The 16,372-nt window shown below is 35.1% G+C and overlaps 1 protein-coding gene across 9 annotated transcripts in view; it reads right to left on the bottom strand.

The window, feature by feature from the left end:
• The window catches only part of CDC42BPA (CDC42 binding protein kinase alpha), a 149,016-nt gene that overhangs the window by 23,256 nt on the left and 109,388 nt on the right, over positions 1-16,372 (bottom strand). For 4 of the 9 annotated variants that reach the window (XM_027453658.3, XM_027453664.3, XM_027453666.3 and 1 more), the window contains 11 exons: positions 15,832-15,908; positions 14,608-14,655; positions 10,200-10,238; positions 6,758-6,877; positions 6,004-6,084; positions 4,812-4,917; positions 3,954-4,090; positions 3,179-3,318; positions 2,416-2,497; positions 1,051-1,267; positions 184-246 (listed from right to left, as the gene is read on the bottom strand). In XM_027453658.3, coding sequence (XP_027309459.1) covers positions 184-246; positions 1,051-1,267; positions 2,416-2,497; positions 3,179-3,318; positions 3,954-4,090; positions 4,812-4,917; positions 6,004-6,084; positions 6,758-6,877; positions 10,200-10,238; positions 14,608-14,655; positions 15,832-15,908 — 1,110 coding nt within the window. The remainder of the gene's footprint in view (positions 1-183; positions 247-1,050; positions 1,268-2,415; positions 2,498-3,178; positions 3,319-3,953; positions 4,091-4,811; positions 4,918-6,003; positions 6,085-6,757; positions 6,878-10,199; positions 10,239-14,607; positions 14,656-15,831; positions 15,909-16,372) is intronic. The other 5 variants (XM_027453662.3, XM_072035491.1, XM_027453660.3 and 2 more) reach the window with 4 other exon arrangements.

Here is a 16,372-nt window from a genome sequence, read left to right as displayed (position 1 = left end):
CCCAAAACTGAAAGCACAGAGAACAGCTTCTTGATTATCTGCTCTCACATGGGGCTCTCCAACTTGTAATACAGTAAATTGAGAAAAATGAAACTAGAGGATATCTTAAGAGAACAAGGCTTACAAAGTCACTTTCTGGTTATTTAATATAAGGGAAATTATTACCAGTTCTGAATCTCTTACCGTCCTTGGTGACATGCACAACAAATAACCCTTCTTCGTTCCCCAGTGCTATTCTTTCATGGTCTATGATGTTAACAAGGGGGAAAAAAAAGGTTAGTTTTCTTTTAAAATGTTTTTTTTCAACAAATGTGATAATTCTGATTAACAGAGATTTCTTTTAATATCTTGAAATAAACAAATATAAAGCCAAAATAAATGCATTCATCTAAAAAAAAAAAAAAAAGAAAAAAACAATGGTCTTTCAAATTTCTGAAAAAATAAGTCTTTTTCCATTTCTCCCGTTAGTAGAAACAACACAGGAAATATTACTTTTAAGAAATCATTCAGAGTAGTTAGGTATACCACTAACTTTGCAATAAATAAAAAAATCACATTTAAATAATCTGAGCTCAACATACTTTGCGCAGTAGCATTTTAAAAGACTTTATTCTCAGCTCTCAGTTTTTCTTTCTCTTTTTTAATGGGCAGATTTTTGTAAAATCAGTGATTTACACCTATTCTGTAGTTATAAATCTGTCCAGTTAGGAATTATGTTTACAGAATAGCAAAAGAGTAATGTTTAATGCTTAGCCAAAATGGCTTATGACTATGTGTCTGTATATTTTTAAAGATGTGACAAAAGTTCTGGGTCATACTTTGCACTTCTCTTGTACTCCCATATGTATTTCCGTATGGGGTAAAAACACTACATATTGTTCTCTTTTCAGTAAACAACGTAATTTAACATATTTTTCTTTAAAAAGCATGCTGTAAGCATACCCATCATAGAGGCCATCATGAATCATCTACATTACTCTGCTTTTTTCTGGCAACATTAGAATCTAAGAGAAGAAATTTTTCTGAGATTTTTTCTTATTCATTTCGTACCTATGATTGCTGCTGACTGTGTTGTTTTGATGAGGGGTAAGGTGCTATCATAAGCTTCTTTGGGAACATAGACCGAGCGGTCTTTGAGTTTGTTCTTCTTCAAGATCCTATGCAATTCATTGAGCACTCCTACCCATTTGCTTTTTTCATTCTCACCATCTGCTAGAATCAGGATTGAACACTTATTACTGGATGCAGAGAGCTGGGAAGCTGTGACCTGGAAAATATTTAAATACATATCTTAAGTCATAAGCAATAAAAGATTTCGCCTTGATAATTTATACATGGTATCAGATGCATGTAAAGTGCTCTTTTAATCAGCTATCTGATCCAAGAATGCAAAAATTTAGCTTTAGTTAATAGAAAAAAATATCACAATCAAGAGCTCATGGCAAAAAGACCTATAGATGTGAATGATGCAGCAAAATCTGAAAGCTTTTTTTTGTAACATATTTATATTTATTCTGTAATTTGGAAACATCCACCTAAGTCAGCTAGACATCTCATAGCAATTTTATAATGTAAAGAATTTCTTACAAAGTATTCTGTATTTTTTAAAAGTCAATAGTTTCCATCGTTAATTTAATGTAATAGGAATGCTATATACAGAAGAATGACCTATCATCATCATGTATTTGGTACAGCTGCTACAGATAAAAGCAAAAGCCCCTTTTGTAGGTTTATCTCCTCTCAGCATGCAGAGTGCTGAACAGTCTGAAAGCGGGAAAAACAAGGAGTGAAATACAATAGTGTAGGTAAAGAAACGATACATGATTTAATTAGACACCAAAGATTTTTCACTGAGGTCAAAGCTTCAATAGAATATCCAGTAAAAATAAGAATATTAGAAAAAGACAGTGATGGCAAAATCCTGACACCAGGTAGCAGATAAATTTTGACGAGTGTATTACACTGTATTTTTATACTAACTACCTGATGAATGGGAGTTTTCAAAAATCCAGTGCCTATATATGAAGAAACTACATACAAAAAAATGCTTCAGGAATAATGCAGCAAATCCAACTGAGAAGCTGAAGACAATTTCGGGAAATGAAAATGTAGAAAGTCATGAAGAACAGAATTTCAAATGGCTAACAGAAAGTTGAGAAACATAAGTCTTATTGTGAAGGTTAGAAAAAAATAAAACCTATCATCTTTTTTGATGAGAACTTGTGCTATTTTTATGACGAAAAATATATGGATTTATGTACAGAGCTTTATGCACTGCTGCAGTCATGAACAACACACTGCTAGAACTTGTGACAGAAGTTAAATACTAGCCAAGTAGTCAGTAAATGCATGCTGTACATCACACTGTAAAACCCAGTGCTTCTGGGTTACTAGGCTCAAGACAGACATACTTACTCGAAAGATACAGGGAATATCTTTTCGATTAGCATGGATGACATCTGAAGCCAGGACAGAACTCACTGAGAATTCTTCATCCCTTATGGAGACCATAAACATTATTGGAAAAGAGTTAAGGAAAGCAAAATCTGTATGTTTGTTTTTTTACTTATATTTCCACAGCATCAATTTCTTTGTTTTGTTACGTACACAACAGGACAGTACTGAGATCTAATTTTTAAAATTATCCTGACTTTTCTCTTTATCTGCAAATGAAACTCATAATGCAATGTTACGTAATTACTCCTGGTAAATGCTGATAGAAATATACCTATTCAGAGTATTTATTTTTGCATCTGTTTAAATTAAAAACTTAAAACAAAAATCAAACTAGAAAGAACAGACTGGGTCAAGAAGACCCTTTCAACTCTTTCATAAAAATCCAAACTGTCTAGAAGTTGTAATCTTAATTGGGTACGTTAGATGTCCTCAACCTTCATCAAAGTCAGTAGTATTTCAATAATACTGAAGACAGTGAGAACAAAATATTCAGCACTCCTGAATACAAAATTCTATTAATTTTATCCAATGACAAAGGTCAATCTGTCTTCAAAAACTCTATCCAACCCCAAAAAGAATGTATTTTTGTTCTTTACTAATTCCACAACTTACGCACAGACAACAGACGCATTTTGGAATAGGAAGTAGTAATGAAGTTTTAATTGCATTGTCACCCCCCTTCCTCTTACGAAAAGCTCCCACTGAACAACAGAAAGCTTACCTCATGTCTATGACTTGACTCACTATCACACTGGGCTGGGATGCTTTTCCTTCTGCTATATCATACAGGAAGAGTTTAAAATCACAGATCACTGCCAGCGCTCTCTGCCAACCTTTCTTTACTCCAGCTGGTTTTGGTACCTTTAGCAAAATAAATTCTGATCAATTCTTTAAATCTCTGTGCAGTCAAAAATCAAACAGGCAGTACAAAAATCAATTCTTTCATCTAGGCTGGCAAACTTTTGTTCAGTGATAACGTTAAACAAGATAAGAAATAGCATAGATGCAGTAAGAGCATCAAACACAATCAAACAGATACCACAACATGTTGTTTAAAAAAAAATAAATTAGCACCACAGATTGCTTCTCCATAGTAAACAAGCTTATTCAAAGATATGTTGACAAAAGATATAAACATCTATCTCTAGTTGGTCAACAGAAATCTGCCTAGTAATTTTTTAATTGATTCTTTATAAGCAATTACCAGCAAACAACACTAATAAACAGGAAGACTCAAAAACTCACTGGCCTGGGAAAATGATCTGATCTCTAGAGATGGACTATTCAAGACCAACTCAAAGCACTATGGCCAACAGATAAAGAAAGAAATACTGTTGAAAATGCCAAGAGTTGCTCTGAAAATTGATGTCTTAGTTTCCAAACTGTTACCTTAAGAAATTACTAAATCATCCACCCCTAAAATTAGAGTTTAATTTCACCTCCAGAAAGCAACAAATCTGACACAAGTGCCCCAAATGCTGCTACCTGATACTTACTCGGACATGTCCTTCATAAGCTGTTCCTATACCTTTCTGCGGATCTATTCCCAAAGGGCCCTTAGTCTGTTCAGGAGGGATTGGACATACTGCAGGGGCCTTGTCTGCACAGGTCACGTGGCAGGAGAATCCACATACTTGTGAGGAGGAAACGAAACAAAAGTATTTGATGGTTATTTCTTATGCAATGCAAAAGCTATGATAATGATGATGACGCTTTTTCTATGTATTTATTTATTTTTTACTAACAATTGAATTGTTGCACTGAACTTTGCTACACTAAAATAGAAAAGTTTTTTTTTTTTTTGCACAACAGCAGTGCATAATTTGATTGGATCTAAATTCAGAGTTGTTCAGCTTCAGAGTTCTATGGAACTCATTAGAAGTTCAAATTGAAAAATCTATATGATTATTTTTCTAGGTCCATCTGTCTTATAAACAAAAAGCTGCAAACTTCCCTAAATGATGTGTGTTATTCTGTGTATACAAAAATCTAGGATAAATCAGTCCTGGAAAGAAGCAATATTATTACTAAATGGCAAAACTTTCTTACATACTGCTCCAGGTCGTAAAGCAAGGTTGCTGTCAGCATACTTGACCACTGACTGCTGCCCCTTATTGCTAATTTACATAAACTCTGCTAAGCTCTTCTGCCACCAACCAGAATAAGTACTTCCCCAGATAACTAGGTAATTTTTTATGAGATACTCAAAGTGTTTGGCTTCCACTGTTAAAAGACAGCAGAATGAGAATATATTCTGTTATTCAAAACGTATACAGAAGACACCTGCATTATTGTTTACTATGCAATCTGCATCTGTAAGAACTTCAGTTCCCATTTCCTGCTTTTATACTTACCTTCACAAGTGCAGCCCTGTCTTATTAAACCAACCATCAGAGATGTGCATTGATTGCATTTTGTTGGGGTATTAAATGATTTCACTACAAACTGATGTGCTTTAGGCTGTGAAACAAGCAGACAAGTATGTTAGTATCTGTAACACTTCTGAAGAATAGTTATCTTACACAGACACAAGAGTGTTTGCTGAAATGAGACCTGAGTTCCCAACACACAGGCTGAAGACATTCCTTATCAATGCTTGTTATTGATAACTTAAACCATCCCATGCAAACATAACCACAGAAACTGAACCTTGCCTCAGAACATTGGTTTGCTTCCACCATAGACAGGAAAGTTGACAAAATTACCCAATTACACTCATTACAAGTTGAACATATGGATGTACCTATCTTTCAAGAAACATCCAGTGCTTCACTGTAAGGAGTGTTGCATTAGTTCAAAGTAAAACATCAAACTTTTTCAAAACTCTGATTTTTATGACAGAGTTCAGTTTTATGGTGTCAGGCACAGGCTATTTCAGAATACCCAGTTTAAAGCAAGAATGCAGATAAAGTTGATTTTAAAATTGGTTGACTGCAACTGATAGACCAGCTGACATGCCTCTACACACAGCAGAAACAGGGAAACAAGCAGAAGGAGTTGGAAACCATTGTCGCAGTTAGACAAATATGACCTGATTGCTATCACAGAAACATAGTGGGATGAATCACACAACTGCAACACTGTAACTGAGGTCTATAAGCTTAGAAAAATAATCATTATTTACTGTTAAGGCAAAACATTTGTAAAAATGAAACAAAGTGTGCAGTACAATGTTTCACACTTAGTATTTTTGATTGATCTATTAAGACGTTGCCAACAGAACTGCCTGCTCAAACATCTCTAGCATTCTTTTACATAAAGTCTTTTGTTATTTTGCAGTTTATCAAAATAGTAGAACAGATGTATTAGAAAGACTTACACACTTCATTGATTAATTGCAAAAAAAGCTTTTGTTGTTTTGTTTGTTTGTTTTTTAATATATACAGAAGACTCCTGAGCTATTGAGGGCCTGTTAAATTTTAGAAAGCAACCGGCCTGCACACAAAGAACTCTTCTGGAGAGTTCTGGTAAGATTCCTGATGCTGTGGCCCAGGAGCAATACTTTTCCCCTTATTGTACAAAAAGTGTGAACACATGATTGAATACCTTTAGTGCAGGAAGTCCCGATCCAATATATGCTGTCTTCATGGTTGGCGTGTGAATTGAACGAGGAGGATGATCCATAACCTGAATGTAGTCCCCAAAAGATCAGTAAGACATCAAATATGCACTATCAAAGACAGCTTGAATAAAGTAAAAATACTACAACCTGCCGCCCACTCCATTCCCAAGCATACAAAAACAAAAAAAAAAACTAACAAAGGAAGGACTCGGGAATACAAATCTTACTTGTCATAAAAATGATGTGCAAGATTCAGCTCTTAAATATTTGACATCTTAAACGGCAAAAATAGTTTTGCATTAGCTCCATTTAGCGACTATTTTCTAACATAAAATAATCACAGAATTGATTTTTTTAAACAGGGGAAGGGGATGATACATTATTACAGTTGCAGAACCTTGCTAATTTTGTATGGACAAGACTCCAAAGCAAGACTCCAAAACATGCTCTCACAAACTATATTGTAACATCATCTTTGTGCAAATAATTCTTAAATTTTCACAACTAAGGATACATTATGCAGAGATATCCAATAACTGATTTACCAGAGTCCCCATCCCTAACCAACTAACCATACATAAAAGGACTCAATATTCCCCAAAGTACAGCTCACCACCAGTGCAGAAGGCTATTTACAGGGTTCTAAATAGTCCCTACAGTATAGCGAGTTTAGTTTCTAAACAAAAAGATTTTTAACAGCAAAAACTGGTACTCCTAAAAAAAAATTAAAAAAAATACCTCTATGGGTTCAGTTTCGCTTGCTGTAGAAGGAGACCTCGATCTTGAATGGAGGTGAGACTTGGTATCTTCATCCCGTGATGGTGTATTAGACAATGTAAAATTCTCAACTGAATCAATCTAGAAGAACAATTCCAGAGGGGGAAAAAATTAAAAGAAATCAAAGTCATCGTTAAAATTGATTTCTCGACTCTTACCAAAATAAGATAAGGAAGCAGCAGAATTCCTAAGAGAGAACTGAGAAAGAAAGAATCAGTTTTAAGTAACTCTTTAATCAAGCTACAAAAACACAATTTAAATTATTAAATATGAAGACGCCAAGGCTTCTGCTGAGAGGTGAGCACATGCATAAGAACTGCTAGTTCAGGAGCCTGATAAACACTCAAGGAGACTTGTAATTGAGCATTTTTAAAGGGTGACTATTTTCTAAACATTACTCTTATTTTGTCCACCAGTATTAGAAATTTGTTAGTAGTGAATTCCCATATAAACCACATAAATCAGTGCAAATGTATTTAGCAGAAAAGGCAGAGCAAATAATATATTTCCTTAAATTAGCATTAACAATATTCACAGAGAATTGAAGGGGTTTGTACTCCACCAAAACTACAAAAAGGGAAACACATCTTTATTTTCTACATTTTCTTCAGGGGACTATTTTCCTAGTCTTTGATACACAACAAAACTAAGCCAAGAACAAGATTATATTAAACAAGAGGACACTGGGTATGATCAGGTGTCCTGATAACAAGTCATCTTTTGCCTGATCTTCATCAGACAAATGAAAATCGAGACTGAAAATCAAATAAAAATTGAATGAAAATCAGAGAATACAAGATTCTTCATCGTAAACATGACATCCCCACATCAAAGTTTTGGATTTATTTTTTATTTAAATTAAAGTGAGATAAGGATGCTTTTCTCCACTAATAATAAAATTAAAGGCTGAAGGCCTACAGAAGGCTCCATGGCATGTCTGGCTTTTCTAGAGCAACATTATCAACACTTCCCCATTGCTAATGATTTGGGTAACTTGCACACAAAATAAAATATGCAGCAACCTTTACAGAACGCATCTGAATATTCCAATGTGTTTTGTTTTTTTTTTTTCTTAATTTGCCACTGACAGCATACTAGAAATTCAATAACCTTTGCTACTTTTTTGGGAACAAAATATATCGCCATGCCAATCTTAAACATGCATATAGAGTTCTCTTCCCCAGAAAATCATGGCAATGAACAGGTGCAGCTGAAGCTCTCTTGTTCTATTTTTTTTTCTTATTTTAGATTGTAGTGAGCTAAGTTTGAAGATTTCTTTACCATAGTCATCAAAAAAAAAATGTCATAGAGAATGCTCATCAGCTTAATCAACTTAGGCAAATTAAGATGCCTGCAACAACAACAAAAAATAATTTGTGCCATGGGATAATGAGATACATCTATTTTCTGCACATAAGTCATGTACTTTAAGTACTGAAGCAAAAAGTAGCAGTAAACATTTTGTGCTCAGATTTATCAGAAGCAAATTATAACTGGAAGCTTCATCCAGTATTACAAACACTGATGCCTTTAAGTAGACAAGACACATAGTATTGTTTCAATTAAACTTTTTTTTTTTTTAAAGCAAGTCTGAACATGTGATAACTTAGAATCCAGTCAAAGACTATTTAACCTCAAAAAATCTCGCTGCTTTCTAACAGTGCTATTAAAAAAGCAAGCCCAAGGAGTAACCACAGGACTTTTTTTTTCATAGCAAGAAGCGGACTTTACTTCTCTTCTTTCAGTTAAATTCAGAGATCTAATCTATTATTTCATAAACATTTCCACATACTCAGAAGGCTTTCCCTTTCAAAGTAGTATCTGCATACCAAAGAATTTTCATGGTGTCTCTTAAAAAATTTAGTACAAGGATAATATAAATAATGGAACTTTTCGGGAATGTGCTACAAAGCCTTTGTGGTTAGAAGACAACTGCTGAACTATTTACTAACTTATTTTTACTTTGCTTATAAACATAAAAAGCCCCAAAACATACAGAACCTGATCTACCATTACTGAATTTGAAGGGAATTTAACCACCAACTTCACTGCAGAAACAGGGTGTTAAGCTATATGGCTGCTGTAATCTTCAGGTTCCTTACCATAATGAGATGAAATAAGTACAAAAGAAGCCTAACTCAGCTACGGCCAGAAGCTTAAGTGGACCATAATATTAGCACCATTAAAACTAGCCTTAAACTAAGCCACTGGATTATGAAAACAACATTTGAGATCAAATTGCAACAGCCTTGTTGGCTTCCACCAGGCTGTGTTTATCAGTACACACAATGTCATCTGTGAAGGTGCCAACACCAGGCTAGATGAGACCCTGAGCAACCTGATCTAGTGGGTGGCATCCCTGCCCATGGCAGGGGGGTTGGAACTAGATGGTCTTTGAGGTCCCTTCCAATCCAAGCCATTCAGTGATTCTATGAAGGTCTGAGCCAAAGCTGTCCCCTGTATAAATACATCTGACTTGGAGCCACAACAGGCAAAAACAGTCACTGTAAGCTTGCCTAAAACACTGAGATGCGTGCTTTGAACTATATTAGGTCATTATTCGAGCTGTGGGTATCGTTGTTTATTTATTGATTATTCGATAGAAACGCTTTGTATGCTTTCCTATTATCTTATATATTTCTTATATATCTTATATATATTATATCTTATCTTATATATATTATATATTTCTTATTATCACATATATATGAAAGAATCAAAAGACGTAGCTCAAAGTGGAGTGAGTTCAAAGTGAACATGGCATACCCGGTACCAATTCAGGTTCAAAGTTTTGGTAAAACCATGTTTTAAAATCCACCTCAATTTCTGAAACACCACAAAGCTTTCCAGCTTGATAGACTACAACACATACAACTATGTCTTCCTTGTATGACTTTTTCCCACCTTCTTCAATGTTTCAGTTTACTCAGTTTCCTACTTCTCATTTATTTATCTTTGTGCTGTGATATTTTCTGTCATTTGCTGACATGCCTCCTGAATGCCAAACTTCTACCTTGTACAGGAAATTCTTGTAACCCTATGTGTCCTCTCCAAAGGTCAAGGAAACAAACAGGCCCTCATTTGACATCTGCTCATCTTCCCATCCTGTTATCAACCAGATCAGCTTTCATAATGAATGTTCATAGTGAAATGAAAAAGTAGCCAAAGCATCCTCTTTAGTTACTGCGATATTCTGCTCATGGAAGTATTACCAAACCAAATACTCCAGAAGCTTTTAGCCCACAGCTGTAAAACAACAGAAAGCACAGCAGCAGCGGCAGCAGCAAGCAGTAGCAGCAGCACAAGACATGCAGAGAGATATATACGTAATCCATACATTAAACAAAGGCATGTACACAACAGGCAAAAATAAAGGGCCACATAGAGTAAGACAGCCTCTTACACATCTGCCTCTGTTAGCTGGAATACAGGAAGGAGAGCGCTTTAACAAAGAAAGGAGGAGAATATGTTACAAAACCAAACAGTGACATATACTTCAGCTCTGAATTCATTGCTGTATATTTCCAGATGTACTGTTTAGACACACACAAACACATTCATTTTTAAAACAATTTTCAAAACACTATTCTGGGGTAACAAGAGGAAAGAAACGTCAAAAAAAAGGAACAGTTATTTTAGAGTTTGTAGCTTTACAACAGACAATAACAGTGAAACTACAGACTATGTTACACTACAGAAGTATGATTTGTAGTTAGTATCCCTGTATTCTCAATAAGGCAAATAAAGCAATCTTTTGGAGGTTCACTGCATCCAATTTAAAGAATCATTAAGAACCAGAGGAATTCTAAACTTAATTATGAATGTGCAGGAACAGTCAGGGCTCTCAGCACACGCTGATGTGGAGTATTTAAAAATGAGAACTCAGAACATGATTTACTCTGTGGTTATTTACAAAGTGGAGATTTGTTTAGTTTAACCAAGGCCCACAGGGACTGCATGGGGGGACAGACTGCAGGAAGATTTAAGAAAGCTATTTTTAATTCATAATGTGCTACTAACAAGAGAAAAAAAATATTTTCTAGCAAGTAAGAAAATAATTGTCAAGGGAAAATGGATTGTTATTGGTTTAGTGTTACTACATAATAACAAATTCAACTTTAAATAAAACAAGTTGATTGCTTCTGTTAGCTAGAGAGATACACAAAAATCAATCTTGAAAAGAAATAAAAAAACCAATACTAAACCAAAACAAAAACCACCACCCAACACTGCTATTATCAGATACTTCCAGGGAACACAGCAGACTTAAGACCTAGATGATATTACTGAGAGACAATCTGCAACACACAGGAGAAATAAGGGAAAAGATTCAGAAATGAGTATAGTGGAGTCATTGGGGATGGCTGCCCTCCACACCACAATCAGAAACCACAGGCAGCAAAACTCCTTTTCACACCTCTGGTGCACACCGGAGATAAAAGGATCATTTCTGGACATTTGGACTTTCACAACTAGGAGGATTTTGGCACCAGTTCCACCAATTTTACCAGGTATCTTTTTGAGTATTCAAGGAGGAACAGCGTGAGCCAGCAGTGACTGCTGCTCACCTCAATACTGAGCTACTGCTTCTCTCTCTCAACATACCTGCAGGCTCCAGAGACAGCAAGACAAATGATTTTACTGCTCTCCAGAAGAAATGCAAAGCTATCATTTTTCTTAACTGATACAATTAGAATTAACTACAATCATTCACTGAGCGTGATAAACGATCACATTATTTGGATGGCAGACAGGAGACGTTATCCACCCCAACAAACTTCAAACGTAACCAATGGGTCAAACTCGGTGCTGCTTCCACATGTATACATTAAACAGTCTGCAGAGACTTTGCAAAGAGTGCAATACGTAACTACAACAGCATATTATTTTACACACTCTGTCATTTCATAACGAAGCACAGAGGCTGTAGAAACATAACGGGCCATCAGTAATATTTACTTTGGGTTCTTGATTACAGGACAGGCTTTCCTGAAACCCATGCTATCTTGCAGCACTGCCTGAGTCTAACCTGCAGATTTCTAATTCTTCACTGGTCTGAATTTAAAGAACCCCCACACTTCTCAGGTTTGACTGAGCACAGATTAATTCTCCTTGAGGTGCTACAATAAACATTGCCCTACAAAGCAACTACTGTCAAAAAGACATGTTGATAAGAGAACAGAGGTTACATCCAGAGGGGAGGGTGGGTTTTGTGGTTTTGTTTACCCCCCCCCCCCCTTTTTTATTTGCTTTTTTTTTTTGAGGCCTTTACTATCTTTTAAGTCAAATATGTGGATATCGAACCTGCTGTATTAGTTGAAACATAAATAAACATTCACCTTGGTAACTGAAAGGCTAGGTACTATGAATCTTTGTGAATTAATCAAGTAATTGCCCAGCTATAGAAGGGTGCAGAATTGACTTTAAAACACAATTTAATTATACTACCTTCCACCTACTAAAAATGACATCAGACATTTCTCTTTCAATAAAGAAATATAACTCAACAAGTGTTCTACTTGTCTGTAAGGTACTTTTCCTATCTTTGAACAGCCAACTCTCTTGTTTTGCTAGAAGGTTTGCCAGAAAGCATTCTGCCTCAGTGTTAGAGAGGCCCTAGATAGCAGCTAGTTACTCCAATTCAGAAAGGTACTGAGAAAAAAAAAAGCTGTTGGACTCCACTTGAAAATATACCAAAGGAAGTTTGATTCTGTATGTGCCAGGCCACCCATATGCAATGATATACACGCCAATACTTGGGGTATTAGTTGAAAAGATTTGATCTGGGTGGATCAACTGAGAAGAATGATCTAAAGGATGTATGGCAACAGTTGGAAATTATTCACTTGCAAAGAAAAAAAGGTAAAAGCTCATGAAAAAAAAAAGCTGCCTTCTTTAAAACAAAAGAAACAACAATAAAAAACAACAGTGCTTTATCCTGTATTTATTGGTGTCCTTCAAAACTAACTAGAGAGCAAAGAGGAAAACTTCGTTGTCCTCTGTTTCACCTTGCAAAACAGAAAATTATCCGTTACCCTGTTACATATGTACTTTATTTCTCTTTTAAAAAGTTTTTTCAGAATGACAGAATGGTTGAGGTTGGAAGGAACCTCTGGATGCTATCTGGGACAAACCTCTGCTCAAACAGGAACACCTAGAGCAGATTGCCTAGGACCATGTCCAGGTGTCCAAGGAGGGAGATTCCACAAACTCTCCGGGCTTTGTTCCTGTGCTTTGTCACACGCACAGTAAAGTGCTTCCTGATGTTTAGACGGAACCTCTTGGGTTCCAGCGTTTGCCCACTGCATCTTGTCCTCACGCTAGACACCACTGAAAAGAGCATGTTTCTGTCTTGCTTGCATCCTCTCTTCAGGTATTTATGAAAATTGCTGAGATCCCCCCAAGCTTTCTCCTTCTCTAGGCTAAAAAGTCTGAGCACTCCCAGCTTTTCCTGATAGATCTGCTCCAGTCCCTTCACCATTGTTTTAGGAGAGTAATAGATATTTTAAAGGTACCTTTTTCTGAAACAGCCTGCTGATATAAACTAAGTGTTCCTAATGCTCTGGCAACATACTGAACACTTCCTTAATTCAGTGAAGAATTGAAATATTAATTTATTATATATTTAACAAGACAGGAAACTATACTCTATTTTACTATACTACTATTTTGGGGGTAAGAAAATTACAATATCAGCAAGACAAGAGTTTCTATGCTACACAAAAATGCAGACAAATGAATGCTACTATGGTACCAGAAATGTACATTCTCATTTTGTCTAAGGTATGTATTGAATTGCAGATAAAAACTTCTAGATGAAAAGCATTCTTTCAGAGTTGCTGAAAGGAAACTCAGTCAGTAGTATAGGCCTATCTGCTATACCGTCTGTTACATCATTCACAGCAGACATTTCTAGAATACAATTAATAACATTGCATTTTAATGCAATATATGATTTTATTATTTTAAATATAAATGTATAAATATGCATGTATGTGTATATAACATATACACATAAAAGTACACACATATGTACGCACAATATATACAGAATTGCAATGGGTGGTATACTACAAGTGATGCACAGTGTTTACTTTGATTTTTAAAAGTTTGTTAGCATTTACACATACGGGCTTATTACTTTGGTCTGGAAGAAATACATAGTCAATTTTCAGCTTTTAATTTAATTTCCTTAGCATGCAACTAACCAGCACAAATATTTAAACACTGTTGGGATCAAAAATTAGCATCTCAAATACCAATAAAAAGAAATCAAGAAGGTCACTTCAGATATAATGAAGATTACTTCTTAAAATATAGGCTAAAAAGTATATTAATACTATTAGTATATAATACTAATAGCATATAATAGTATTTTATTTGAACAGACAGAAATTAACTGCATGAAAAAAAAAACCACCACTTTCACTGAAGTGACCAGAAAAGTTTTGGAAACAACTAATGATAAAATAATAACATGAAGCAATAGAACTAAATAAAATAAATATGCCAGTGCTTTTAGAACCATTTTTCACAGGTCATATCAGTAGGTAAGGCCCCAAAGCATCTTCTCCCCATTAGAAATAACCTTCTGAAATTAAGACTTCTTTACCTGCACATAAAGAAAAACACTGACTTCAAAACTGTGTGTCTATCTATATAGATAGGTGTAAGTATTGTAGAAATAGCTCTCTGCTGCACTTGCAGCACTTTTATTTCGACTGCATTACCATTTCGAATATTCCAAATCAAATCAAATCAACTGATCTTTCTTACTGAGGGATTTACTGGTTTGAAAGTCAAAGACTTACGTCATCCATAAAATCAATCAATGAGGATGAAGAGGAGGAAAAGGAATCCTATTTTAATGAAAACAGCAGAAAAAAAAAAAAAGGGAGAGAGACAGAAAAAAGAGCAAGATGAAGAAAGCTGTTCAGCGCAAATAAAAGTGCAAAAATAAAGAACTGAAATAAATAGTGCCAATAACAGTTACCTAAGTAATTTTTATTAATTGCCCATCATAGACAATTAATCAATAAACTACCCATATAAAATGAATTTTTTTCCAGCATTAAAACGCAATGACACAATAAAACCATATTCCTATACTCCAACAGGATTTTTATATTAAAAGTAACTTGTAAGAGAAATAGTTAAAAAAGGAAATCAAAAATGGTATTAACTGTAAAGACTTCATGAGAGAACAAAGGACAAATGAATACAAAATGAAAAGTAAGTACATTTTGGAAGATCAGTAACACGTGGGATGTCTTTGATAGCTAAATGTGATGACCTTGTACATGCATCAGAAAAAAACTAGTGCAAATTTTAGACCAATGTGTAACTACTGAGGTAGTACCTTGTCCTCATGAATTTAGTTTGACCAATATTTCACCCCAGCTGTTCTTTTAAAAGAAAAGTGATGCATTGCTTACTGTTGATTAAAATAGAAGATATGAAATGTACAGTACTGTTTCAATTTTTCTCCTCTAAGTTTTCTACCTAAACTTCTCTTTTATCTAAAAGTAACAAAGGAATTAAACAGATTTATTTTTTAAGTATATAGGATCTGTGGAGATGAGACAAACAGCAATTATCTGAATTCTACAAACCTGCGAATGAAAATGAACAAGAGATGAACACAACCTAATAAATATACAGCACCAACATTTTCATGGATTATATACCTATTTTCTCGCATTTTTACCAAACCAGTCTTCGTATTTCTTAGCAGTCCTCTGAACACAAACTAAGGCCATTTGAACACCTCTGCTTTATATGTTTGCTACAAAATTGGGAAAATTTCTGCATTCAAGATTATAGAGAGAATTCACTATGCTTACAAGTGTTCAAAGAAGAAAGCCAGCACCTCAGATGACAAGCAGTATTCACATATTGTTATACACAGATCTCTATGGGGCAATATGATTACAAACAATAACAAACTATCAGCAAATATGCATACAATCTGCATAAAATAGCAACAGTAAAAAGTTTTATTGACTAACTGAGAAAGAAAATAGCTGCACACTTACTTCAAATTGATCCAGAGCAGAGGTAGGCGCATTCAAAAATGCCAAGAAAGAATTCTGTGAGTCTTGGTGCTTTACACCTAGAAAACAGCAGCAGGTTTTTAAGCTAAAGAAAAATGACCTCTTTGTGGAGGACCTTTGCCTTGCTGAATTCGGGGTTTGGGTATCCACCCAAGCCACCTCCATTTCTTTTAAATGAGCTGTCACTTTCGGTCTGTTTTCCAGAGTAAGATTTTTTAAAAATAGATATACACCCACTTGCTTTAGCAAGAAGCAAACGTTTAATGAACCATTTCTAAGCTAGGATGTGTGTGGAGTGAATTGAACAAGAAAACATAGTGCATGTGTGTATTATGCAGAAGGAACAAGTTTCTAATGTGCTTATGTCTATTTGCAACATGCACTGAATGATACACAGGCTTAAATATTAATGCAGCAGGTGTCATCCCTACTCTACCCACACACTACAGTCAACTGTGACAAGATGGTAGACAACAGCAAATAGTAAATTTCCACAAAAAACATACAAAACATACTATTTGGA

This window comes from Anas platyrhynchos, chromosome 3, assembly GCF_047663525.1.
Source record: "Anas platyrhynchos isolate ZD024472 breed Pekin duck chromosome 3, IASCAAS_PekinDuck_T2T, whole genome shotgun sequence".
Classification (NCBI taxonomy): Eukaryota; Metazoa; Chordata; class Aves; order Anseriformes; family Anatidae; genus Anas; species Anas platyrhynchos.
This window is presented reverse-complemented; position numbering and strand designations above follow the sequence as displayed.